The 26,941-nt window shown below is 30.3% G+C and overlaps 1 protein-coding gene across 1 annotated transcript; it reads right to left on the reverse strand.

The window, feature by feature from the left end:
- Window positions 1-13,260: 13,260 nt before the first annotated feature.
- LOC102592362 (dnaJ homolog subfamily B member 1) lies at window positions 13,261-22,255 on the reverse strand. Its single transcript, XM_006354740.2, has 2 exons — window positions 21,544-22,255; window positions 13,261-14,108 (listed from the first exon to the last, which is right to left on the reverse strand). The coding sequence occupies exons 1-2, from the start codon at window positions 22,113-22,115 to the stop codon at window positions 13,667-13,669; spliced, it is 1,014 nt and encodes a 337-aa protein (XP_006354802.1). The 5' UTR covers window positions 22,116-22,255; the 3' UTR covers window positions 13,261-13,666.
- Between the last annotated feature and the right edge of the window lie 4,686 nt (window positions 22,256-26,941).

The following is a 26,941-nucleotide window of genomic DNA, read 5'->3' on the forward strand; positions in this document are numbered from 1 at the left end:
CTTTTTTTAATAAAAAGACAGTCAACTTTCCTAATGCACGTTACTTAGTTGTACGACACAAACTTCTTTGACGCATAGCTGGTCACAGTCAATTTTGATCCAAATTATAATATATTTTTGAAAAAAATAATCAAAAAAGGTAATTTAACTAATAATATTAATAATATTTTTTATTAGATCTCTTCAACATTATGTTATTTTTTATTTTTTTGTTGTGGACTGATTTATTTGCATATAATAAAAAAATACTTTAAGCCTGCAAGTTGACACATTCCTTCAACCAGTAGACCTAGTCAATTTATTTTCACCTTCCTAAGCAATTTTTATTTATTTTTTCCCACCCGGTTGTCCAGTATTTATGGGCACGATTAAATCTGAATTCGCAGGATACGATTAAATCTGAATTCGCATTGAAAAGTCTCACATTAAAAGTAAAACGCATCCTAATAAAGGTGACTCCGTGCATATTGATGGGCCTTCGAACTTGAGACATTTTATTAAAGATAAATAAGTACTTACTATTTTACCACAATTGTTGTTGGTGCATTCCTAAGCAATTTTATTGTTTGTTAGACGGCAGAAGGATCATATATTGTTCTTAATTATTATTTCTTACAAATAAATAGTGATAGTTTATTACATCAGCTAAATTAATAATATAATCATTTTTATACTGACAAATTCAAGTAAATAATAATAATATAATTCAATTTCAACTATGCTCTAATTCTTATGCATACAAACTTGGTGTTTGTTAAGCCAGAAGTAATTACGAATTCTATTTTAGACTATAGGTTTTAAACGTTTTTGTTTTTCTCGTAAATTTTTTGTATAATTAAACGTAATTGCATAAATTTGACTGTGATTTCTTGAAATATACATAAATATAAAGTTGGTAAATAGCTAAAAAAAAATGCTTGTTTAGTCATGTTCATGTACCCACGTTTGAGAACAATAATTGAAATACAAATCCAATGATCTTGGCCACTAAACATAATTATAATTTTGACAAAGTCACATGGGATTGTATAATCCTTAATTAATAAAGTTGAAGGCATCAAAACATACTAATAATAATTAGGACGTGATTATCACTTCAAAAATAAAAACTAGCCATTTGGCAATCAACAATTCATCACTTATAAACCAAAATTTAAAATATGAAAATAATATCTCCATATATAATTAGCGAATCATTGAACAATTCCATTTATTTATTTTTCTTTCAATTGAAAAGGTACAATAATTGTTTTTAGTGGAACTTTTCACATAAGAAAAATCAAATAAATGGACAGCTTTTTGCGGTGTCCACCGAATAATCAACAAATCGTTTATATTTTTTGGAAAGAATAGTAGGTAATTTGAAAGTAGTTTTAACTTTTTATATGTTTCTACCAAAAAAAAAAACTTTTTATATGTCATTTTCTAAAGATTGTTTTCCAACCCCTATTATTTTTTTGTCATTTCATGACCTTTTTCCTTTTCCTTTTGTCTCTTGATGATGCTGCTGGCTATGGGCTACTCTCATCGTTCCAAAAATAGTTATCACGTTTTATCTTTTGAGAGTTAATTATTAATTTTTTAAAATTAAATTGATTTATTTTAAGATTTAGTTAGATATTCAAAAAAATATATTGAAAATACTATAAGTTGAATTGTTTCTTACATGATAAAAAAAAAAATTTAATAAATTGATCAAAGGAATTAAATTATAACAAATATTTTGAAACAGAGAAAGTACAAGCTTTTTGAATAATTTGTTACTCCGCATTTCAAGTTATTTATCATCCTTATTAAAAATAATTGTATTTAATTAGTATTTTGTTATTTTAAATGTTCATTCAAGATAAAATTAATTATTCTTTTTAAATTTTATTATTAGTACTAATTCCTTTCAATAAAGTAAATATTTAATATTACATATAATTTATATTGAAACACAAATAAAAACTAAATAATCAAAAGCATTTCTAGTTAATGTTTTCCTAAGAAATGTGGGGGAAGAAATACGTAAAGATAATTTAAGACGGATGAAATAATTAACAAAAAATCCAACTATTAACAAGTTTCTCTCAAAGTAAATGTCATTAATTAAGCCATTCTCAATAAGTAGATTCATAGAAAAACGTAAGTACATCCGTAAATAAGATTTTAAAGTTGGTTAATATAAATATAGGATTAATATTAATGCACTCAATACTTCACGAGGCAATAAATGAAAATGTAAATACTCTCTCTATCCATCTTTTCGTGTCCACTATATTAAAAATAGTTGTTCAACCGTACTTGTTCAAATCCCTCTATTCATCTTTACTTGTCCACTATACTATATTAAAAATAGTTGTTCAACAGTACTTGTTCAGCTTGAAACATCAAGAGATAATTTATCATTTTTTGTCCATTTTACTCTTGTATTAAATATTAGTATTTAATATCTAATACATTTCCCAAAAGATTAAATTTAATATATTTAAAGGGTAATATTACCCCTATTATATATTGTTTTTTAAGATGTGTGCCAATTGTCAAGTCAATATTGGACCACTATTATAGGCTAGGGGAAATACCAAAATTTTCTTTCTCCTAAAAGATTAATTATTTTTCTCATAAATAAGCATATCATGGATCACATACTTAATTAGTGAGGTGCAAGATTTATTTTTTAACAACCTAACATTTTAGCTTAAAATAATTGTCATCCTAAAAATAAGACTAAAATTGATAATTATTTTTAATTAATACTCTTGACATTAAAGATACACTTCTTTATAATTATAATATATAGGTTAATTTTCAAATTAAAATTAGTTAAAAAAAGAATGGCTTAAATTATATTTTATATTTTTTTAATAAACGTAAAAAAAGAAATTGATTAAACATGGTGCATGCAAAAAGCTTAGCAATGCCTTTACTTTTCCTCCTTATTCAGCTTTCTTTTCTTCAAACTTTCCATTTTTCTTTTTATCTTTACTTTCCCTTTTCTTCTTTTCTACTTTGTCTAATATCCGTACATTATATAAAACTTACTTTTTGGCTCCTTTTACAGTCATATATTACCTTTCAATTTTGGATTTTTTTTCCCTCGATGCTCAATATTTGCATTCGATTAATTCAGAACACCTCCATTGAAAAGTTTCATTTAAAAAAATAAAATATCGAGTCATGTTGGAGGATATGTGATTGTACATAATATTGGTTGGAGGTTACATGTATTACATCGATGGTACATTATACATAATACTCGTGAGAGGTTACATGTATTATATCAAATTAATTAAGATACACATTGTTTGTAACAAATTTTAAACATATGGAAAATAAATCAATCACACAAATAAAATCTGAAGAAACATGAATGTTTTATTGATAATAGTGTGGAAACAATTTTGTTCCTCTCATAATATTTATTCATGATTCGAGGGCTGTTAGTTGCGTATTTCTCAAACTGAGATGATTTAGATTTGACCTCTATATGAATATTCCATGACTTTTATGAAATATATCGAGATCTTGATCTTTAAAAATACCCAAGAATTTATGGAATATTTGACATGAACTAGGGTTTAGGATTGAGTAGTGACGAGATATATTTTGACATGAACTAGTCTGAAAACATAATTATCAACAAAAAACAAAAGTATTTAACTTTCCTATTCAAAGTAGGCCATCAATATTTTTGGTGTATCTTAGATTGGTAGTGACGAGATATATTTTATTTATTTAAGGTCTGTATCAAGCTTTTAATATTCAGATCTGATTTTTTGTATAATTAAAAAAAAGCAAAATTTAAATAATGTGGCACAATATTAGTGACAACAAATCCTAGAATAAGTCTTCAAAGTTGCTAGCCATATATGTATGGAAAGGACAAAATATGCATTGGCCTAATTTAACGGTTATGAAGACAAATGTTTGAAAAACTTTTCCTATAAGATTAAACACCATATTTTATTGTGAAAATTATAAAAAAAAAAAATCTAAACATTTTGCCCTTTCACTGAGCTTAAAATAACATTGCTTCTTGTATTTGCTCTCGATTTCAAAGGAACTATACAAATAAAATAGTTTGTTAACCTAACTTCGATTTTATGATCATAGAACATAAACTATCAAATATTATATCATATGAGAATGGAACTTTCTATGATATTCAAGTAGGTCCTTCGTTATAATAATTATTATATCACTAAAGATTATAGTGGAATAATAAATATTCTTTTATTTTTAATTAAATATTTATATTTTAAACACCGGTGTGGCGGTGTATATGATATTTTTGGTAAAAAGTACTTTACCTCTTAAAATGGAATTTTTCTACATGAATCTGAATTAATCAGCTCCAAAACAAGATTAGGACACAAAAAGTCCATAATTATACTTTATATATATAGTCATGATTCATTCTCTTTTACTGTTTGTTTACCTAACTATCGAATATTATTTTGATATTTCATATGCATATGCAATAATTAAATATTGTTGTTTATAAACGTGGTTAAAATTTTAAACTTGATTACGGAGTGTTCATCTCATCAAAGGGAAAAATTAATTGAAAGTAAAGAGTTTAGGCACACTAGAAATAGTCTTTATTTAAGTTTATTTATATGGTACCAAGTGGAACAAAAAAATTATTGTTTTGAAATTTTCAAAAGAATTCATCCACAAGAATTAAAAATTCCAAAAAGAAAAACTAATATATGGTGTACTTTCTATGATGGTAAAGTTAGGTCTTTTATGTCCATGTATTATGGGCTAAGTATTAGGTATTTAAGGATTTCTTTTTTTTTCTTAATAAGAAAAAGTCTTTTATTTGGTACGAATATAAGAAAAGTCTTTTGTGGGCTTACATGATAATTGGAGTTTCAAAGAAGAGTCAAAAGATGAAAAATACAATAATGTGATCAATGAGACAATGACAAAAGGATTAATCAGTGGTTAGATGATTAAGATCCCTCTATCTTAAGGATCAGAGTTACGATATTGTCAGGATGTCTATCTAAACATCTTTCATTGAAAGATTATACTATATATATATTGAGAGGGGTTAAATCTTACTTTATATTAGTATATGTAGTATTTTGAAAACTCTTATAATCAATGGAGACTCCTAGCGTAATGGCAAGGATAGGCATAAAACTTACACGGTGTCCAAGTTTGATTCCGTGAATCTATATTTTTTTTTTATTATGAACTGGTTAAAATATGTAAGATATTTAAAAAAAAAAACACACACACAATTTTAACATAAAGTGAGCCGCAACTCGATGAGTATTGGGTGCAAAAGTATACAGGGCATACAAGATCAAATTTCTATAATAAAAAAAAAAAAAATTTACTATCCAAAATTTGAACACCTTTCATAAATTTTTTTGACACTGCTTCACTATTAATCAAATCTCGAATTTGAGTTAAAAGTCCTAGATTGATTCTGTATTATTATTGGAATATATGCGTCGTCACCCTAGCATTAACACAAAAAAGCAACTGGAAAAAAGTTAGCATTAATAATTACATATCAAAGATTCTAATTCACATGAGATTTGGATTTTCTCTTTGATTCTCATTCACTTGGCCTTGCCTTTGTCTTTATTTCTTACACCATATATTGTACAGTAGAGATAACAACAATTAATAATTACTCTTGATTTATTTAGACAGACACCAACTAGCATTTTATTAGCACTTATTTGAATTAAGACATATATACAATTAATTAGTATCGCAAGTCCAATAAACAAAAACAAATTTAAATATTATTACATCTTTAAATCTTAGTAAAAAAGGATAATGGGATGAGGATACTATTTGGCCATGAAATTTTTTCATTTTTTAATTTTCGAAGTTGAATTTCAAACAATTTTCAAATATTATATTTCATTTATATAGTAGTAACTCTTTAAACTTCAATTATTCAATTGACATATTTAAAATTATTTTATTTAATGACATTTAGTACTTTATACATATTTCTTTTAATTTACAAAAATCAAAATATTCAAAATTATGTCCTAAATTTAATGTCCAATCAAATTAAGACGCATAAAATGACACAAGGGTCAAAATGTGAGCTTAGTATTATTCTGAGTCAATAAGTTGGCAATCAGCCAATCACTATCAAATAACTACCTCCATTCCACCAAATAAGATAATTTGTGTGGAAAATAATAATATTAGGTCTAGCTAATTCAACGTCGAAAGACAATTCATAAGATAAAGATTATTCAAAATCATATAATTAATGGGACAACAACCTGCCTTGACCAACAAATGGGACACTTAACACCTCCTCCCTCTTCCCCACAAAAGAAACTAAGCTTCGAATTTGACTCTAAGTTTAAAAGCTAGCGCATGAGGCGAGTATTATCTAAACATATATAATGAAACAAAAACTTATTCTCTCAAACAATATGCAACGCACACTCAACATATTACTTATAGATTATATAGTACTCCCTCTGTCTCAATTGTTATGACTTATTTTTTTTAGTCAGTCCAAAAGAGAATTACATATTTCTATATTAAATAATAATTTAATTTTATAATACATATTTTATCCTTAATAAAATGATTTAAAGTTACACAATACCTGTCACTTATTTTAGACTACAAGTTTAAAAAATCTTTCTTTTTTTCTTAAATTCCGTGCTGAATCAAACTAATCAACTCATATAAAATATGACGGATGGAATATTATTGATATGGAGATCACGTCAAGCCTCTCCAACTACTTTTTTCATATACTTTGTTCTTTGAGTAATTAGGTGAGCAAGAAGGAAATTTCAACAAAAGAAAAGGATTGAAAACGAATGCAAATTTTAAATAAAATATTTCAAAAAATTAAGGCACAAACTTAAATTACTAAAAAAGAAAATAAAGAAGTTCTTGACCAAGTTGTTATTATGGGGTTTAAAAGACAATAAAGAAGACATAGGACATGTGATGTGGCACATGTACCTAATTAATTCACAAACCTATATGCTATTTGGCTGACTTTTTCCCATAACCAAAGGCCATTATTCAATACATAAGAGTTTGTAGCGAAGCAATAAGTAATCTTTCATTCTTAATTTGAAGTTCTGACTTCAACTCTACTAGGTTCAAAGTTGTTTTTGTTAGAGATCAATTTTATCCTTCAAATTTTCAATACAAATTTAAATTTAATCGAACCTCAATAATATTGATATCGAACACCGTAGTCATAATTCAAACACCAAACCTTCATATATAAAAAAACATATCACATGATGACATGTCCCATCCCAAGAAATGGTACCATCCGTACTATACCGTAATACTCCTCATATATATATACTTTAATAATTACTTATAAATTAAGAATCATATATGTGGCCAAAAACATTTTATTATAAGAGTTCTTGCAATCTTTCAATGTTTTCTTGATTGAACTTTCCAACAGTTTTCTTTACAACTAGCAATAGACTTGTTCTTATTCTTTGATGTTCACTTTCAGCCAGTATATAGTTAGAGACAGAAGTGATGGCCAAGGTGTTATAAGAAATATCAAAAGGATCAAATCGAATCGAATCGAAATTAAATCAAAGTTAACATAAAAGGCTGACGTATTCTTTGACTTATTGATTTGCTTAGGGGATGTTAAATTGAAAAAGATCGATAATATTTAATTTGATTTAGTATTTACTAGGTGCACACATATACATATTTTTATCCATAATACTTGGTTGAGTTTTATATTATTTTTTATTGAAGTAATTTAGGGATGAATCTAAGGTGATTGTATGTAGGTTGACAAAATGATTAAAAACTTACGATTATTCATCCGATCCAAAGTCAATTGTATAATTAAATCACAAACAATGAATGAAATCTTTGTTATTCAAGGAAATTGCTATGTAAATTCCACCGCTCTCAGTTCAACAATAGTGATTCACTATTAACTTGAGAAAAAGATTGAAAAGTAGTAAATGATAAACGTAATTTTACCAAATCATTTTTATTAAATATAAGACATCTAAACATTAAAAAAATGAATAGCATTATTTAATAGCAAAGATAAAATAGACATTATTCATTGATTTTATAAACTGAACAACTATTATTGGACATTTCAAAATAGTATATAGTGGACAAATAAAAATGAACGAAGTCCGGAGGGAATACTATAATTTCCGGAAGGAAAAAAATCATGGGTATTATCCATCAAATACACCTTCATTAAAGTACGTAAATATATAAGGTTAACACATATATTATTTTTCTTAATACACGCTATCAAACAACCCCTAAAGGTGTAATCCCTAAAAATACGCTTATTATTAAAAAGAGTAATAAAAAAGAAGAATTATTTGTATTCCGAGAGCACTCATTTCTTTTTTCTTTATTCGATAAAACTAAGAGTTATAAGTTTGCTACATTTATTATATCTTGAATAAATTTATTTATTCCATCCTCCTAGCTAGTTAAATCGGATTAAAGAAAAGTACTAACATATGAAATTTTGATTTATTTGGAAATATGTTTTTCACAGGTACTGGAAACAATTATTCACATTGAGAATCTCAACGAGAAGTCCTAAAATTAAATAAAAACAAAAGCTAAAAACCATACAACTAGTATATGAAACATATAAATATCGTATATATATATATATATATTATATTTTTAATTTTCATCCATTTCAATCATGCAAGTGGACTATGCTTTGTCATTTATTTGTTTTATTCAGTGGGCAAAGAGCTGTATGGCCAGCAAGACGATCTTTTTATTCAATTGGTACTTATTAGTGATATATCATTCATCACATGCACAACTTTTACACAAATATATTAAAATGTATTTTTTTTTCGTCCAAAAAATTGTAACTTGTAGTAATTTTTGGATAATTTTTAATACATAAGTTTTACTTGTATAAAAATTAAAATATTGAGTTAGTGTTCTCAAATAAAGCGAAACATGACATCTAAATATGATACAAGAACTTAGTTACAGTTTCAAATGGATAGTTATACCAATATGGGTTGTAGTGCAATGGTGAGATTGATTCACTCTTAACTAAAGGTCTCGAGTTCGAGCTCAGGGTATGAAGAAAATTCTATTGAGAGCGTCACCCCGAATAAGCCCTGCAGTGAGCGATCCAAATTTAATCAAGGCTCTAATGTGGACTTTGAACACCAGATAAAAAAAAAAAGTTTATAAGTTAGTGCTGCTATACATCATATATACTTATATATGTGGCAGGTTGGTTATTACTTCCAACGTGGCTATTAATTATTCTATAAAAAATTATTTGTAATTATCTTATAAATAATCTAATTGTGAAAATATTTTTACCATATTATACCTAAAATAAAACTTATAGAATATTTAATTTTTTTTAAAAAAGAGTGGATTGGGGGGTGTATATATCCACATGGAGGGGGTCAGCCATGCTATGAAACATGGAGATAGAAATAATTGCTTGGAATCAGAAACACATGCTATTGCTTTTAATTTCTCAACAGTATGTCTATTCTATTTATTGTAGCTCACTACTATTCATTCATTTATTGTCATTTTCACAACTCAATGAGTGGTTCTACTTCCCAAACTACGTTTCATGTTCATCTCGATTACGAGTTTTGAGTATGGAAATATTTTTGATAAAGAGCGTTTTTTTTAAATTATAAACTCTATGCAATGCGAATTAGAATTAGTATGGCTCTAATATAGATAACATACACTGAATAGAAAAAAAATAATGTTCAAGCTAAAAAATAATCAACAACATACTTCAATTTTGCCCTTACTTAGATGTTATAATTACAAGAAGTTTATCATATATAGAATCGTTTGAAGTCATTATCTACAAGTTAAAGTCGGAAAAAATCATTTAAAGAGTATTTCAAGTGAAATAATAATTTTTTATTCATAAAACTTCATTTTTTTTCAAGTAAAATTCATGGCGACACAACCTTTTCAAGTACTTTTTTTCAACTTCAACAAAATATTACTACTACCCATGGAATGGCAAGTGAGATCTATATTTTTTTCTCAGATTAGTTTTTATGGACCTTGGAAATATACCCCAAGTGATATTTGAACATTTTTAGGTAAGAAGTTGGGTACGTTGTTACTATTCAACATGGCCGTCTTAATCCCTAGGCCACTAAAGCCATCACTTGGGGCCCCATATATTTTGGGACCTCCATTCTTAAAAAATAATTACTTATATATATATTATTTTTTTGAAAAAAATTATGTGTACTATGAGTGTTATGATTTCTACTAAGAAAATTGCATATGAGATGAAAATAAATCTGAATTTCGTAAGAAATAATTTGATGAAAATATGGATACCGAAATCACAAAGTCCCTTGAAGAATCTTTTAGAGTTGATTGTTTTGTATATGTAGAGTAGATGAAACTACTTTTTCACTTTAAAATAGATTTGAACCAATTGAAGCATATGGAAATATTTTTGATTTCTTATTTAGTGGTAAAATATTCAGATCACTAGATGATGAGAATTTAAAATATATTTTCTTAACATATTGCTTATAGAATAATATTAACAGTTTCAGTAAACGTTGCCTCAGCCGAAAGAAGTTTTTTCGAAATTAAAATTGATTAAATCTTCTTTAAGATTAACAATGTCTTAAGAGAGATCGAATGAATTAGCTATATTATCATTTGAAAAGGAATTATTCAAAAAATTGATTATAAAACAATACCTAATGACTTCACATCTAAAATAACTAGAAAAGTAGATTTTAAAATAAAAGATTATATGATGAAAAAAATTAAATATTAGGTCCCTCTCTTGAGTTACGCTTTAGACCCCAATGTTATTGAGTCAGCCCTGCGGTATTCAATATTCACGTAAACACGGTTTGGGACCATTTACAATTAGTTAGTGGAATGCCACAAAGAGATATGATGGCTTACTTTTCACATCTCCAAGATTTGATATGTACCTTTGCAAATTGGAACTATTCAATGTTCATTTGTAGGTGGGGTGGGGGATATTAATGAAGTTCGTTTTATACAAAGACAGATTCAAGATTAATTTAAGTCGATAGATGTAAGACTAAGTAAACAACCACTAAATAACTAAGCAAATACTAAACAACACGTTGAAATGGATAAAACAACTTCATCTTCGAGAAAACTAGACCATGAAACTTAACAAACATTAATAAAACGGATTCAAATGGATCAAACACATAAAAGTTGATTTTCCTCAACAATAAACTTGCAATCTTAAGTAGCCATCATCATCCGCCTAACTATAATAAAAGAGCATCAGCATATACATATATCACCTTTCTTCAACTTTTATAAAGGGTGACACATCTGGTAAAAGAATTATATCTTTATTGCGATTTATATAATATCATATATTAATATTGGACCCAAACTATTCATCTCGCTCTCATTTAAGAACAAGAAGATTATTGCGCGTCTGAGACTAGGTCAATCTAAACAAATTTATTACAGGTTAAGTCATTTTGACTCGTCCTATCAACAATTCAAGGAAAGCACAGGTTAAGTCATTTCAACCCACTAAAGTTACCGCAACTATTAGTTCTAACATAAAACTGATGAAGACTCCCAAGCAGCTCGAATCACACAAGTGAAGACTTATAAACTTATTGCAACAAATAATTTGAAGTCTAGTGATCCAAAGGTGGTAGAAGGGTTAGGTTACTAAAAATTTCAGAAAAATGATGACACTGTTAAAAGAGTGTCTTAATTTGACAAAACCATTTTGTAAAACCATTACAACGAACTAACAACCTCATTTATTTAAATTTAAATTTGAGATAAATATAAGTATCAATATACATAATACTTTTGTATGAAAAGAGTTATATAAAACAAAATATTATGAAAAAGGCATTGAATGTTATATTGAATTATCTCAATATATGACTAATATGTATATAGAACATCTTTGTCTTTCTTTATTAGATAATCTATATACATTTTTACATTTCAATCAAAATTCTTTGATTTTTCTTTTGATCGCTTAAAGTTAAATACTTTAGGATCTTTATATCAAGAATAATTAATCATCATTCTCCATTTCATTATAATCTTGTATATTTAGTCGAAATTTTTGACCTAATTTGATTAATTCTTTATGATCTTTATATCAAGAATAATTAATCATCGTTCCCCATTTCATTATAATCTTGTACATTCAGTCAAAATTTTCTTCCTAATTTGATGAATACTTTCTATTTTATATAAAAGTTTACTAGTAAATTTGATGAATATTCTTTTTATAACCTTTAAAACCAATTCTTAAATAAGATATCTACATTTTATTTTTAGTTTTAGTTTTCTTCTTCATATTTTAAATTTACGGTAACGGTGTAACATTATTACTACAATTTATATTAGTAAGAATTAATTCAAGTTAATAGATATTGATCATTTGGTTGCAATTTAATTTGTCGGATCATGCTATATAAAATTTTATTTACTAATATAAAAATGTAAGTAGTTTAATTCAAAATTATAAAATATTATATCTAATCTAAAGAGTAGACAATTTTATAATATTTTTAAAAAAAATCTAAATTTACTTATTTAAGTAAAAATAAAATAAAAAAAGTTCACTAATCAAAAACTTTAGAAGCACAAATTTGCGGGAGCGTAAAGCAAAGGGCCCTTAAACCACCCCTACCTCGTACAAATACAGATTTACATCCAATCTAGCAGCCTACAAGTCCTATAATAATATTTCATTATAACAATTTAAATTTTCATGTTATATTTTACTTCTTTATAATAATAATGATATTCAATATTATCATACTATACGTTTTGTAAAACTCATACTCAAATATCATATAATAATATTTTGTAATAAATATATTATGTATAAAATAAAAGAATATTGAACTACTTTTGGTTTCATCATGCACATAATAAATTTCAAACACAAATATACTTAAATAGTGTCCATCAGTTATGATCATAAGAAAGACTATCTTTGTACACGCAATACTCTTTCTAGTTTTGCAAACTGAATGAGATCTAAATATCAAATGTCGATATACATTTTAACAGCACCTCACTATAACAGTCCTAAAACTTTTAGACAAACATTGTTACTATAGAGAGGTTTTGAGTGTAGTACCACACTGAAAGGAAAACAAACGGTAACAGATTAACCAAAAAAAAAGTGCTGCTTAAGAACAATGGATTTTGTAACAAATTAGGAATGTCTGTAATCTGCTGTCATTTTTTCAGTTCATTATGCGGGAAAAAGAAGAAAAGGGGGGGGGGGGGGGGTTCTCAAGGGAGAAAAAACATAAATCTTGCTCAATGTCAACATATACTGAACATAATCAAACATTGAACCAACTAAAATGCAAGATCCTAGTGCATTTCTGTCTTAATCTGACCTAAAATCACAAGCAACAGAAGAGAAGAGCTTGCATTAACGCCATCTATATTTTATCGACCAAATAATGTGGAGGGATATGTCCCTGACCAATGAAAAAATTAATCCCACCACTACCCGAACTCCAAAAAAAATAATCCGTTGTCCCCAAAACATTGAGACTACAAGACCTTCCTAGTATTCACAGTTCCAATTGCAAGCGATAAGCATGTCCTATATTTACATCCAACAGCTGCACTATCTACCTGTGTTCATATGGTCACCCCGGTAATCTGAATACCTATGGTCATATGGTCACCCCTGGCCAAGAACTCTCCTGAGGTCAGATTTCTGTGCTTCAGTGAGCCTTGTTGGATACTTAACATCTATCTTGATTCTCAGATTTCCTTTTTTCCGAGGCTCTTTTGAAATTGGCATCCCTTCATTTGGTACTACTATCTCATGCCCAGGTTTGACAATGTCAGTCAATGGGATAGTGAGGTTTCTCCCATCCAGTGTCGTCAGCTCCAGTGTTTTCCCCGTGAGAGCTTCAAGAAGTGAAATCTCTTGATTGACAGTAAGGTCATTACCGTCTCTCACATAGACATGATGAGGCTTTTCCTCGATTACAAACACCAGATCTGCTGGAATGATACCAGGTTCCTCATTTCCTTTTTCAGGAAAAGTTACCTTGGTTCCTTTCTTCCAACCAGGTTTAATATCGATAGTCAATATCTCCTCTAGAGTTCGAAGCTTCCTGCAAAAAGAAGTATATACATATCACAACAAAGTAAAACATGATCTGGATAATCTATCACAATCATAACATTGATGAACATCCTAAATGAAATGAAATTACAGAATGTATGGTCAAATTGCCATCACATAGCACATAGTAGTCAAGTTGTCAACAAACTTTTCTATAGGTCGAAAGATATACAAGATAAATTAAATTATAAATGACATAAACAAAAATAACATACAAACAGCTCATGTCTAAAAACAGGGGTTGGTGAATTACAAAAATTATGTTCCAACAGGGGAAGTTCATTTCTTGATGGACTGTCACCATTAATAATCAAAGAATAGATACCCAACCGAGATTTTAGTACTTAACGAATAATTTATATTCATATTGATACCATAGCCAAATCCAAAGCAACATAAACCATTTCATATAATAACATTTTCTTATCTCATAATCTCAATTTCTTCTGCTGACTTCAGGTAAAAACACCACCAAGAACAACAGATTACCCAATACTTGGCCCCATATTATATTGTCCACGCTCCAGATGTCTACTCCTAGGTGTGGGAGAGGGTGTTAAGTGTCCCACGTTGATGGAGGAAATAGGTCGTTTTCTTATATGGTTTCGGACAATACTCACCACCTCTTGAGCTAGCTTTAGGTTTGAGGTAGGCACGAGTTCCATTTCTTATAAAGAACCATTTCACTCTTAGGGGTTGTTTGGTAAGATGTATTAGAGAAAATAATACATGTATTAGTCATGCTATTATTTAATCCTTTGTTTGGTAAGATTGTCAGTCTATGTATAAATAATACATGTATTGGTCATGGTATTATTTAATCCTTGGTTTGGTAGGATTTACAATGTATAAATAATACATGTATTAGTTATACACCTTATTTCATATTATAGGATGTAAAACTAACACATCAAAAATCATAATATTAGCAATACAAGGGTTATTAATACATGGATGGCAAAGTTAAAAACAGAATTGTCCTTAATACACCAAACCACACAAAGGATAAGAAATAATCTCAGTATAATGTAGGGATTACAGAATTCAAGTGCCACATTGATTCTTGATAACGATGAAATTGAAGAAGAAGAGGAGGAAGAAGACGATACTAATGAATTTGTGGATCAAGACGTGTCTGAGTATTTCGAAGTACATATTATGCTAGTCCTGAAATGGATATAGATGGCGATGATGAAGAGGAGGAACAAGAAGCATGTGCTATCTGCTTACTTGAATATCAAGATGAAGATACCATTGCCACACTTCAATAATAGTACTGTACTACTATTGAAGAATAAGGTAATGGTATAATAATAATAATAATAATGAGAAGAGAGCAGATTAAGAGCTTTAAACTAGAAGCATACAGAGGTTTAGAGCTGAAGGTGCACCGTGTCGTGTCTAATCACCTCTCGCCAATTCTTCCCCAGTCTATGAGAAAGCTAGCTAGTCGCTGGAAATCCAACTTATTGTTGTTTCTTTTACATTGGTTATCCTTACTATTTCCTTTGTCAAAAATTTTCTTTTCTTTGACATTTTCAACTCAGCTTCTTTACTCTTGTATATTTTTTTTTATTTTTTTTTTATGACAAGGGAAACCCGCAGCCGCTACCCTTTGGGTGCGCACATGGTAAAGCCCCCGCTCCTATGCAATAGCTCGCAAACCACATAGGAGAGGTAACCCGCACTAGGCAAGCCCGGTGCGACGAGCTCGACCCAGAAGGCAAACCCCTTACTTTCGCTGGCAAGGGGTTTCGAACTTGAGACCTCCAACATGGAAGTACTGGGCCACCCCGAAGGGTCTTTACTGTTGTATATTTTTTCAAACCAGTTTCGTAAAAATGTTTTTCTTGAGCCGAGAGTATCGGAAACAGCCTCTCTACACCCCACCCTCCCCCAGACCCACTTGTGGGAACACACAGGGTATGTTGTTGTCTGGTTGATCATTTCAAAAAATGTTGCCTCAAAAACGAAGCCATGAGAGATGAGGCTCATGTCTTTGCATCTTGGTGGTAGAACTAAAGCACCACCTAAGCTAGAGGAAAAAGGGACTCACCTACCTTTAACAACACTGCAAACAGAACTGACAATGGAAACAAGATAACCAAATTTATTTTTCAGTTTAGTCCCAATTATCTATGCAATCTTTTCTGAATAATGTGAATAGTAAATGTATTTAAGGGAAGTGACATATTATCTTACTGCAAAATTGGGTGATTAAAGCACTTCCCCTGGGAGGAAAGTATTTGGGGTGAAATTATGGAGGCATGTGTGACACAATGCTAGAGATGAAGTATTTTTTAAGTGATTAATATCTTTTTTTGAGGATTAGTAATGTTGTATTCTTCAGCATTGGGAATGCTGGCCACCATCAGAAACAAGTTACAAAGCAAGTAGACTCCAGCTTTACAAAGCTCCTAGAAATTCTACAAAGTCCTCTATTTCCTCTATACAGTTCTGTTTACACCAAAAAAATAAAGTCTCCAGGCAATTCCATTTCACATCATGGACTGATCTGATTTTGTCTTCAAAACACCTTCCATTTTAAGTGATTAATATTTGAATAAACATCACAGACTTTGTCTCTCTCCTCTTACCTCCACCCCCAAACTCTCATTTTTTTAACAACTCCCTCTACTTCCTTCTTAGTTCTTTCCTTCGGGTCAACAAAAAGTTATTAAAACTAAAAGTAGGACAACATAGAGTGTTCTTGTTAAACGAGTACCTATTTTGTTATTGACACACTAATGCATGGTTAAGAATTGGCACCACATTTAGGCTACATATATGTAACAATGCTTGAAAAGCTATGCATATCTTTAGCCAAAAGATTTACCACAGTAGTTTATTGGAGGATCTATCATATTTTTTTATTTTTTTTTGATAAGGTGGGATCTATCATATTTATTTATTATTTTTTTGATAAGGTAGGATCTATCATATTTATTTTTGATACATTAAACAGTCATGCTCAAATTACTAATGATCTTCCCTCCTACTAGAGCTTGGGCTGACTAGTTCGGAATCGAAACCTCAATCGTATCAATCAACTACACCTCAACCAAATCAGTTGGAGTCAACCAGATGAAACCTCTGAATCCATTCCATTCTATTCAAACTTATTTTGCTCTGATACTAAATAATTTGTAATTCAAAAGCAGGAGTTACCTAAACCTTAAACTCTACATGTAGATTATATTAATATCAACTAGTTGGTCACGTCTATATAGTCTCTTTGTTCAATCGTACAACAATATTTTGTAACAAATTTCAATTGGTCAAAAAGTTATGAATAGCATATGTACAATACTACAAAATGATTGACATAATGTTAAGCGTCAATATTTGCTAAAGTACAAGAATTTTTTTTTGATAAGGTTTACTTTGGTTTATTTAAAAGTTTCAACTCATAAGGGCTATTGCACACATATTTACAAAGTCCTTAAACCTTTGTTTGGTTAGTAATTGATGGTATATGGACTCGCAATGCTGATCCATGAGACGGTCGGGCATCTCTACAAGACAATTGTGATTCCAGGAAAGCTCAAAGAAGATGATTACATAGGAACAAATTTAGCGAATCCAAGGGACACCAGGTTCAACATTTTTAGCATCTAGGCATTCATTTGGAAGAACGGATGCATCAGTTATTTTGGTTGAAAAACATTGAGAAATCTTCCACAAGTTTACCAATCACCTTTCAACCCTTCTGTAAGCAGCTTTGAGAGGATTACATAGAAACATAACACAGCAACTAACACTACTAGAAAGCAATGGAACTGCTTTTGAAGTTTCTCATGCATATGGAAGTGATTTATAGCCAGAAGTAGGTCAAATACCACAGACCAAGATTTCTAATATAAACCCACAGAATAACCATGAAGATCAAGATCTTTGTTGGCAACAGTGCATCACTCTCAGAAACTTTTCTTCCACAAAGGGTCACTGAAGCAAGTCATTTTCCTCTATTGTTGGTGAAGCAAGGTAACCAGGATTCTAAACAGGTCTCCAATCCTTTAGGTTCAGCATAGAGGAAAGATAATGATTGATATTTTCTGAATTATTTTGTTAGCTTCAAATAAAACTTCCTGGAGTGGATTTGGACTTATGTTATTTCCTATTTATAGGATTCTTGTTATTTCTCATTTGTTGGGACTTTGCTACTGCAGCCCTCTAATTTAAGAGAGTTGACGTTTATTAATAAAAAAAAGGTTGATATTCATCAAGTTACAGAGATCCAAAACATTCTAAAACAAGTCCCCTGGTCTGCATTTCCCCAAATGAATTGCAAATTCAGCAATCATCGGCAAGTCAAGGAACAAGAACAAAGGCTTAAACTTGCCTGATGAGACTGACTTTCCTGTTAATCGTCCAGCGACTTAATCCAAATTAGGGAACTTAACAGATTTGTAGATATTCATATTACATTTTGATGATCTCCTCATCAGTGATTAGCTCTCCGCTTAGATCCAGCTTGCAACTACAACAAAATCTCTTATGTGCATTTCTGCTTTCAAGATGAATCGAGTATTTTAATCCCTCTATTTAAGCCATTGGTATGTCAATCAAGTATCTCTGTTCAAAATTAGCAATTTCTTTCAACTACAACTATAATTTGCAACTAAACTTTATGGAGCAGTACTTTCTCCAAAAGACTCCTTTCTTTACCATCTTTGGCTATGTTCTACAGTTGAACACCAGAATCATCATCGTACTGATTCTTAAATCTCCTAAAGAAACAATATTCAATTCTTTTAGTTTTCATTTTATCAACATCGTCGGTATGAAGTCAGGCCTACCATGCCTACCCAATATAAGGAGTCCCACCAGGCCTACCATGCCTACCCTCTATAAGAAGTCCCACCTGCCTTTCACCCCGTCAATGAACCATTCTATTGAAGTGTGTGACCATCTCATCTAAAAGTTGTTGAAGTGTGTGACCATCTCATCTAAAAGCTTAAACTGTTAGAGAGAGCACACTTTTATTTTTTTGAACTTGAATAGTATAGCCAATTTTGGGACATTTATTTAATTCATAATCTAAGTTAGGGGCTTAGGGGTGTGCACTCTAGGCTATTCTCACCACGCCTCCTCACGTGCAGGCCAGATTCTTTTTCATGGCCAAGCACGTGGAAATTCTTTTTAATTTGGGTGGCGGTAAGATTCGATCCCAAGACCTCTGCGGCTCTGCCTGCTCTGATACCATGTTGAAGTGTGTGACCATCTCATCTAAAAGCTTAAGCTATTAGAGAGAGCACACTTTTATTAGTTAATGATATTCTCAACACCTTCAATTTCTACCACATTTTGTCAAAGTTGAAGTCCAATTTTGGCTACCCAATCAACCAGATAAATGTTTCAAGTGAATTCCCAACTAAATTCTTCATCCTATTCTTGAGAGATCTATCAATCGCAGAAGCTATTGAATAATGATTGCCTCTTACCCAAGTTATTTGCCACCTGTTTGGGAGGGAGAGGTCAACCAATTCTAAATCATTTATTAAGTTAGAGTAATCAACTACGTCTCTCGTAACTCCTTCTTTCACAAAGTAATAATGTGACATTTAATTCCCCCCAAATCCCAAATTCACAAAGCCCCTTGAAACATAAGTGAAAGCCAAATAAGAGGAATTTTCAACCTATAAGTTGAAGCCCAGATGTTGGGAACCTTGGGTGATCCACATCTTAGTATGAGCAAGTTCCATAGTTTTGATTTTCTATCCAGATCATACTTTTTCCACCCCCACAAAAAAAGGTACTTTCCTTTTATGTCGGTTGAGTGAACAAACTAAAAATTCTAAAAACAAATGTCTTTAGCCAGTTTTATTGTCTCACTCTAATAGCTCCCGAATAAATTAATGTGTGCATTAAGATATGAAGACTTCATGTTAAAGCAAGAAGGAAAACACTTTGTCAATACTGACAATTCAGTTGATAGGATAGCAAAGAGAAAGCCAACAGAAGTTATTGTGTTGATTTAAGAGAGAGACCAAGATAGAATGGTATTGCTCTTGGTGGAGTGCTTTACTTTGTAACTCAACGACATTGTGTCCTCTACTATGACAAAAGTAAAAGGACTCATTTATCTCTTACAGGACAAGGTTAAAGTGTTATTTGGATTGTGTATCCTTATCGTATTGTATGTCATGATTGTAACTAAAACGTTACATTTTATCATTAAATTTGTTGTTATGCAAGAATGGGAAGATACATTTCACATAAAATTTATCCCCTCTCTGCCCCAGGCATTAGTTCAATTAGCAAAGGTTGAGGAACTTGTGTCTTAGGTCAGGGGTCTGAGCCCTGCGCCAAGGCGCCGTATAATTTAGTTGTCTTCAATCACTAAGCTTTTTGTAGATATGGATACTGATAAACTCGTTAAAGCCTGATGTAACCATGACACAAACTTTGTGCTTTTTTGTTTATAAATGCTTACTTATTATCGAGGAAAATCGCTGAGCTTTTTGTGTAAATTGACAAAGGCATGTGATTTTGACAATACTTTAGAATTCTTAGTCTTTGTATGCAGAAAGAGTCTAAATCACTTGCTGATGTGCATTGTTTTGAGCACTTTTTTGGTACTATGATTGATGAAATGGATTTTACTTTTCCAAATTTGTTACCTTAACCTATAGGTACCGAACATTTGGGGCTTAAATGGCTAAAGTACTGTTTATTAATGCATTTACAGTTAATTCTAGACCTAAGTATCACTCTTGGAAGTGAACCTTTTTCTTGACCTAAGAATCACTCTTAGAAGTAAATCTCCTGGATAACACACATTCTTTTGCAATTCATACACTTTGTCCTAAATGCACCAATTTCCAACTAACAACTTCACACATTCATTCGTTTGCAAGTTATACACTTGGTGCTATATGCACAGATTTCCAACTAACAACTTCACAGCATCCAACCAATCTAGCCATCTTATAAACTCAAAAGGGGTAGTTATGTTCCCTAAGCAAGTACATACTCCATCGTGTAAAGATATAACTGCACGATGAATCTAATGTTTTATCAGGCATTCAACAAAGTATCTCAATCTCACCAATGCACATCAACCGCACCAGATAATAACCAACAAACTAGGCATGAAAAGAAACTTCATTATGATGCGCACACAAACCTCAATCAACTTTGAAAATGCTCTCATGAAGTTCTAACAGCAGATAAAGTAGCCTAAAAACATACTGCATCCCCATGCACTGCTCTTATGAAATTCTCAAAAATGCACAAATACTTCCTTCATAAATAAAAATCCAATCTTTAACAAAATGCACAAAGAATTTCTCAATAAAAATATAATCTTGCAATTAAAAGAAAGCAAACAGTAACCTAATTCATCAGCAACATATAGCAGTACAATTACACTCGATCAGGAAAGGAAATTGCAAAAATTAATGCAGACAAATCGAACATACCCGGAAGCATCTAGAACAGTCCTAGAAATTTTCATCTTTTTCTTGGCCCCTTTATACAAATCCTCCAAACTGCACAACAATGCATTCTCCACCGGCGCAGCCTTTCTTAATCCTCCGGTACTGGAGTTCCCAGCACCGGAAAACTCAGCCCCTCCATTCGTGGTACTCCTAAAAAACCCATCTCGAGTCTTCCTCGCCCTCCCATTATTCTCCGACGATGATGCCCCAAACAATTCGGCATAAATATCTTCAGCATCTCTGGGATTAAACCGGAACGAAGGATTGGGATGAGGATTCCGCATGTTGTGGGGTCCACCTCTTGGAGGAGGTGGCACCTGACCCGTTTTCAACGCCTCCTCACCGTATAGATCGTAGATCTGACGCTTCTGTGGATCGCTAAGAACATCATAAGCTTCAGAAATTTGCTTGAATTTCGCCTCCGCCTCGTACTTATTGGTGCCGAGGTTCTTATCAGGATGCCAAATCATCGCTAACCGGCGATAAGCTTTACGCAAATCTTCCTCACTGGCGTTACGATTAACCTTGAGTATGTTATAGTAATCGACCCCCATTTTTTCCGGTAGCTATTGCTGTTTCTTCAAATGAAATGATGAAATTGGAAGGGTAAATGGGCGTGTGGAATTTCAGGCAGTGTGTGTAGGCTCGTCTTCGCTAAGGACTAATTTAATCATTCGACTCTTTGAGCTTTTTATTTTTTGGCGCAAGTGAATAGTATAGCCAATTTTGGGACATTTATTTAATTCATAATCTTTAGGGGCTAGGGGGCCCACTATTTAGATTAGAGATGGCAATGGGGCGAAGCGAGAGTAGAGCAGGGCAAGTTTCATCATTTGCGGGGTAGGGGGAGTTATAGCTTTTGCGGGTTTGGGGCGGAGCGGGTGAGTTTAACTATATATTTTCAAAATTCTTGCGGGGCGCGGGTTTAAGGTAAAAGTCTTGTAAATTCATTGATCTACATTAATTTTTGCATCAATTTTTGATCTGTTTGGTTACTGTTTGGTGTTTTTTTTTTCCTTCCAGATGAAAAAATATTTTTTAATAGCCAATAAATTAGAAAGGAAAAAAAAGCTTGTTAGACATATTTTGTTTCTTTTTTACTACATTCAATAATTTGTTTATTACATCATATAATCAATTCAAAATTATCAAGGAAAAAAAATTACTGATTGTTTGGAACAGTATTAATATAATTAATTGTAGAGGTTAAAAAAACTATTAAGCAATTAAAATAATTTAAAGTTTTTGGTTAAATACTTATTGCATCTAATATTTGAAACATTTTAGGGGTGAGGGGAAGGGCAAAGCATGTTTATGTAGGGTGGGTTGAAACCAATAAATGATGCTATGTGGGGTGGGGCGGAGTGGGTTATAATTTTAGCGGGTTTATGCGGGTTTGCCCGCAATCACCCCACCCCATTGCCCTCCCTAATTTAGATTAAACTGAAAAATAAAATTAATTTTTAATTTGGATTGGTTTTTTAGTTTTTTGGTTTGGTTTTGGATTAATAATTTAGTTTTTTGATTTGGTTTTAGATTTAGAAAAATATAAACCGAAGACTCGAAAAAAATGAATCATATATATATACCACCTTCGTTCCTTTTAGTTATTGTCTTTCATTATGATTTAGTTTAGATTTTATGTTTGGATATCTATAATTAGTATAATTTTAATTATTATGTTTTACGTTTTACTTGTGCTTTATATTAAAAATCTAAACCGAATAGTATAAAACTAAACCAAAAATTAGTCACTTTATATTAAAGGCGAAAAAAATCATCTAGAGTTATAAATTATCCAAAAGTTTAGGTTATTGTTTGATTGTTAATGTCAAATTTCAATATGTATATTAAAAGTTTGATCTACCTATATTTATTGGTGCTGATATATTCAAATTCTTTTAATAACATTTTATTTAAGTTTTTTTTTTTAATTTGAAACGTAATATGATATTTTAATTTTGGGATAAGGGTCTAAAAAATACCCAACTTTGGTCAAATTTGTTGTTGCGATACTAAATTTTCATGAGGACCTATTACCTCCCTAGACTATTTAATACCGTATTTTAAATATATATATTTGCCACGTGGACATAAAAAATAATGCAAAATTATAAATAGTAATGTGTCCACGTGGGCACATATATACCTTTAAAATACACTATTAAATAGTTTAGGGGTAAAAAATACACTATTAAATAGTCTAGAGAGGCAATAGGTTCTCATGAAAGTTTAGTATCGCAACAGCAAATTCGACCAAAGTTGGGGTATTTTTCAGACCCTTATCCCTTTAATTTTCTTCATTAAATCAGGTATGGATGAGTTGCTTAAATAATTTATTTGACAATATCGATAGAGTTAATATACATCAAATTGATGTATTATATATTTAAATCACCAATTTCAATATATATATATATATTATTGTATATTTAAAGTTTGAACTACCTATATTTATTGATGCTGATATATTCAAATTCTTTTAACAACATTTTATTTAAGCTTTTTTTATTTGAAACGTACTATGATATTTAATTTACTTCATGAAATCTGGTATATATGAGGTGCTGAAATAATTTATTTGACAATATCGATAGAGTTAATATACATCAAATTGATGTATTATATATTTAAATCACCAATTTCAATTTTTATTTATATATAAATATATATATATATATATATATATTTATTTATTTATTTATTTGAATCATACTATTTTATAGTAACAAAATAAGAAGGAAAAGAAAAAGAATGAATAATATTCTTATTTAAAATTAGGAAAATGGTCTGAAATATATCCGAACTTTGATCGAAATTGCAGTAACGATACCAAACTTTGGAAATGACCTTTTATCCCCCTACACTATTTAATAGTGTATTTTAAAGGTATATATATGTCCACGTGGACATCATAAATATTGCATAATTATAAATAATAACGTGTCCACGTGGGCACATATATCTTTTAAATACACTATTAAATAGTGCAGGGGGTAAAAGGTCATCCATAAAGTTTGGTATCGTAACAGTAATTTCGATCATAGTTGAAGTATTTTTCAGACCCTTTTTCCTTTAAAATTTATCTAATTAATTCATTTACAAGTTACCACTTTTGAATATATATATATAAACAATTAAATAGATTGCGCATGAAATGCTCATTTTTTTCTTTAAGAGGAATGGATCTAATTAATCTAATTTTGCACTACAAAAATTTATTTTGTATTACGACATTTGTAACTTTTATGGACTTTGTATCACAAAGTTTTGAGTCACAATATTTGGATTCCGTTTGAAGTTTTATATTTCAAGTGATTTTAAGCTAAATTAATTTTTTAACATTTTTTAAGTGTTTGAATAAGCTAAAAATATTGTTATAAACACTTAGTTTTAAGCTAAAATGTTAAAAATAAGTAAAAAATAATTATAAATTAGAATTTCTAACTTATGACTTTTAGCTTATAAATTAAAATGAAAAGTTAATTCAAATAAACTCTAATATCCATTGTTATTCAATTGAAAACTTCTGTTTCCTAGTTAACCACTTCATTACCTATCAGAAAAAATGTGTTGGTACTTTAGTGTGTGCTTCTACAAAAATCTACATATAATGCGTCAACTAACATATTTTGAGAGACAAAAACATAAATCGTTATAGAATTTGCACTATTTTTCTCTTAAATTATGTATAATTCTTTTTTAGAGAAATCATAATCGCTAACAACAGTAATATCTAGTATAATCTCATTTATGAGATATATGAAAGTAGTATGTATGAAATACTATTCCTACCTTGTGAGGATAGAAAAATTACTTTTGAAAAAATATGAGAAAAATACAATCATAAAGAAATCATTGAAAATAAGTTCATACAAGGAAAAGTTTAAAAATACATTCTCATGCTATTAGTATTTGCATCAAAATAATGAAGAACATATTGCATACATGATGTGTATCTTTGATATACACTTACAAGTTTTATTACTTGATTATATTTGATTAATATGTATTTTAACTTAAATTTATTATTCAACTGTAATAAACTTATATTATTGTTAAGATGTCGAATTTTAATTGGTAACGAGTTTTAATTTTTTTTTGTTCATATGATTAGATCAACCTTTTTTGACCGTTGATAACCTTCTTCCACATATATAAATTTGTTTATATGTGTGTTAAAATTTATGTAAATCAATATTTATATGTTGATTCTCATTTGTTATGGAATTGAATAAATATGTTTTTGATCCGTTAGTAAGGCTCTTTACTAAAGAAAATAGGATCTTCGATCGGAGTATTGGGAAGTTACGATTGCAAAGGGGATGAATTAAAGACGACTTCTCTCACGAGGTACGGTATGGAGCTAATCCAGATGCTCCGCCAGCCATTCCTCATACTAAACAGATTAAGGCGATGTGGATCTAGCCTTGCGATTGAGACTGTCGAGCCTAACAACCCTCTTCTATTTTTCTTAGAGGGATTTCTCACTCTTGATTATGAAAATTACTTCAGCTTTAAAAATCTAAATAGTGTTTTAAAAAACTCTGTTGGGACTCGCCTCGGGGATCGCCCTGGGGCGGGACTCTAGCAAAACTCCCCGAGACTCAAGTGTGGGGCTTAGTTCTATAAGACTTACGCCCTAAGCGCTCGACTGTACGCCCTAAGCACGCCCAACGCTCTGGGCTCGCCTATCAGATCTTAGACAAATTATGAGTTAAAATATTTAGTTAACATTGTTGACCATCATTATTCCTGAATAAATGAATGATACTTCATATTTTTTTAATCTATAGAGATAAGATAATTGAGAGCAGTGTTTTCAAAAATATTTTTGGAGCGAGTCTCGGGGTCGGGCGTACTAAAAATGCTCCGGGGTGTAAATTAAAGACATAGATCCATAAGGTGTAGGTTCTAAAATTTGAGGTGTAAGCCTCGAGCGTAAAAATGTAAGTCCTGCTGGGAGTAATAACATAGGTCCAGGCATTTTTAATTTATTTTTTAAACCTTTTTTGCTTTAAATCATATTTTTTTTATTATTGGTGTAATGATATTTCTCAAATAGTAATTATAATATTTTTTTTGCTTCATTATTGATTATTAATACTTATCTCAAATAAAAATCATAATATAATTTCTATATATTATAGGTTATTTATAAAATTTAGGGATAATGGTCTGAAAAATAACTCAACTTTGGTCGGATTTGCTGTTGCGATACTAAACTTTCATGAGGACCTATTACCTCCCTAGATTATTTAATACCGTATTTTAAACATATATATTTGCCCACATGGACATAAAAAATAATGCAAAATTATAAATAGTAATGTGTCCACGTTGACACATATATACCTTTAAAATACACTATTAAATAGTT

Source organism: Solanum tuberosum, unplaced genomic scaffold (assembly GCF_000226075.1).
Source record: "Solanum tuberosum cultivar DM 1-3 516 R44 unplaced genomic scaffold, SolTub_3.0 scf00180, whole genome shotgun sequence".
NCBI lineage: Eukaryota > Viridiplantae > Streptophyta > Magnoliopsida > Solanales > Solanaceae > Solanum > Solanum tuberosum.

Coding starts and splice junctions, on each gene's coding strand:
- LOC102592362 (XM_006354740.2), bottom strand. CDS start 22,115: ATGGGGGTCGATTACTATAACATACTCAAGGTTAATCGTAACGCCAGT. Junction 14,109..21,543: donor ACTGTTCTAGATGCTTCCGG/GTATGTTCGATT, acceptor TTCTTTTTGCAG/GAAGCTTCGAACTCTAGAGG.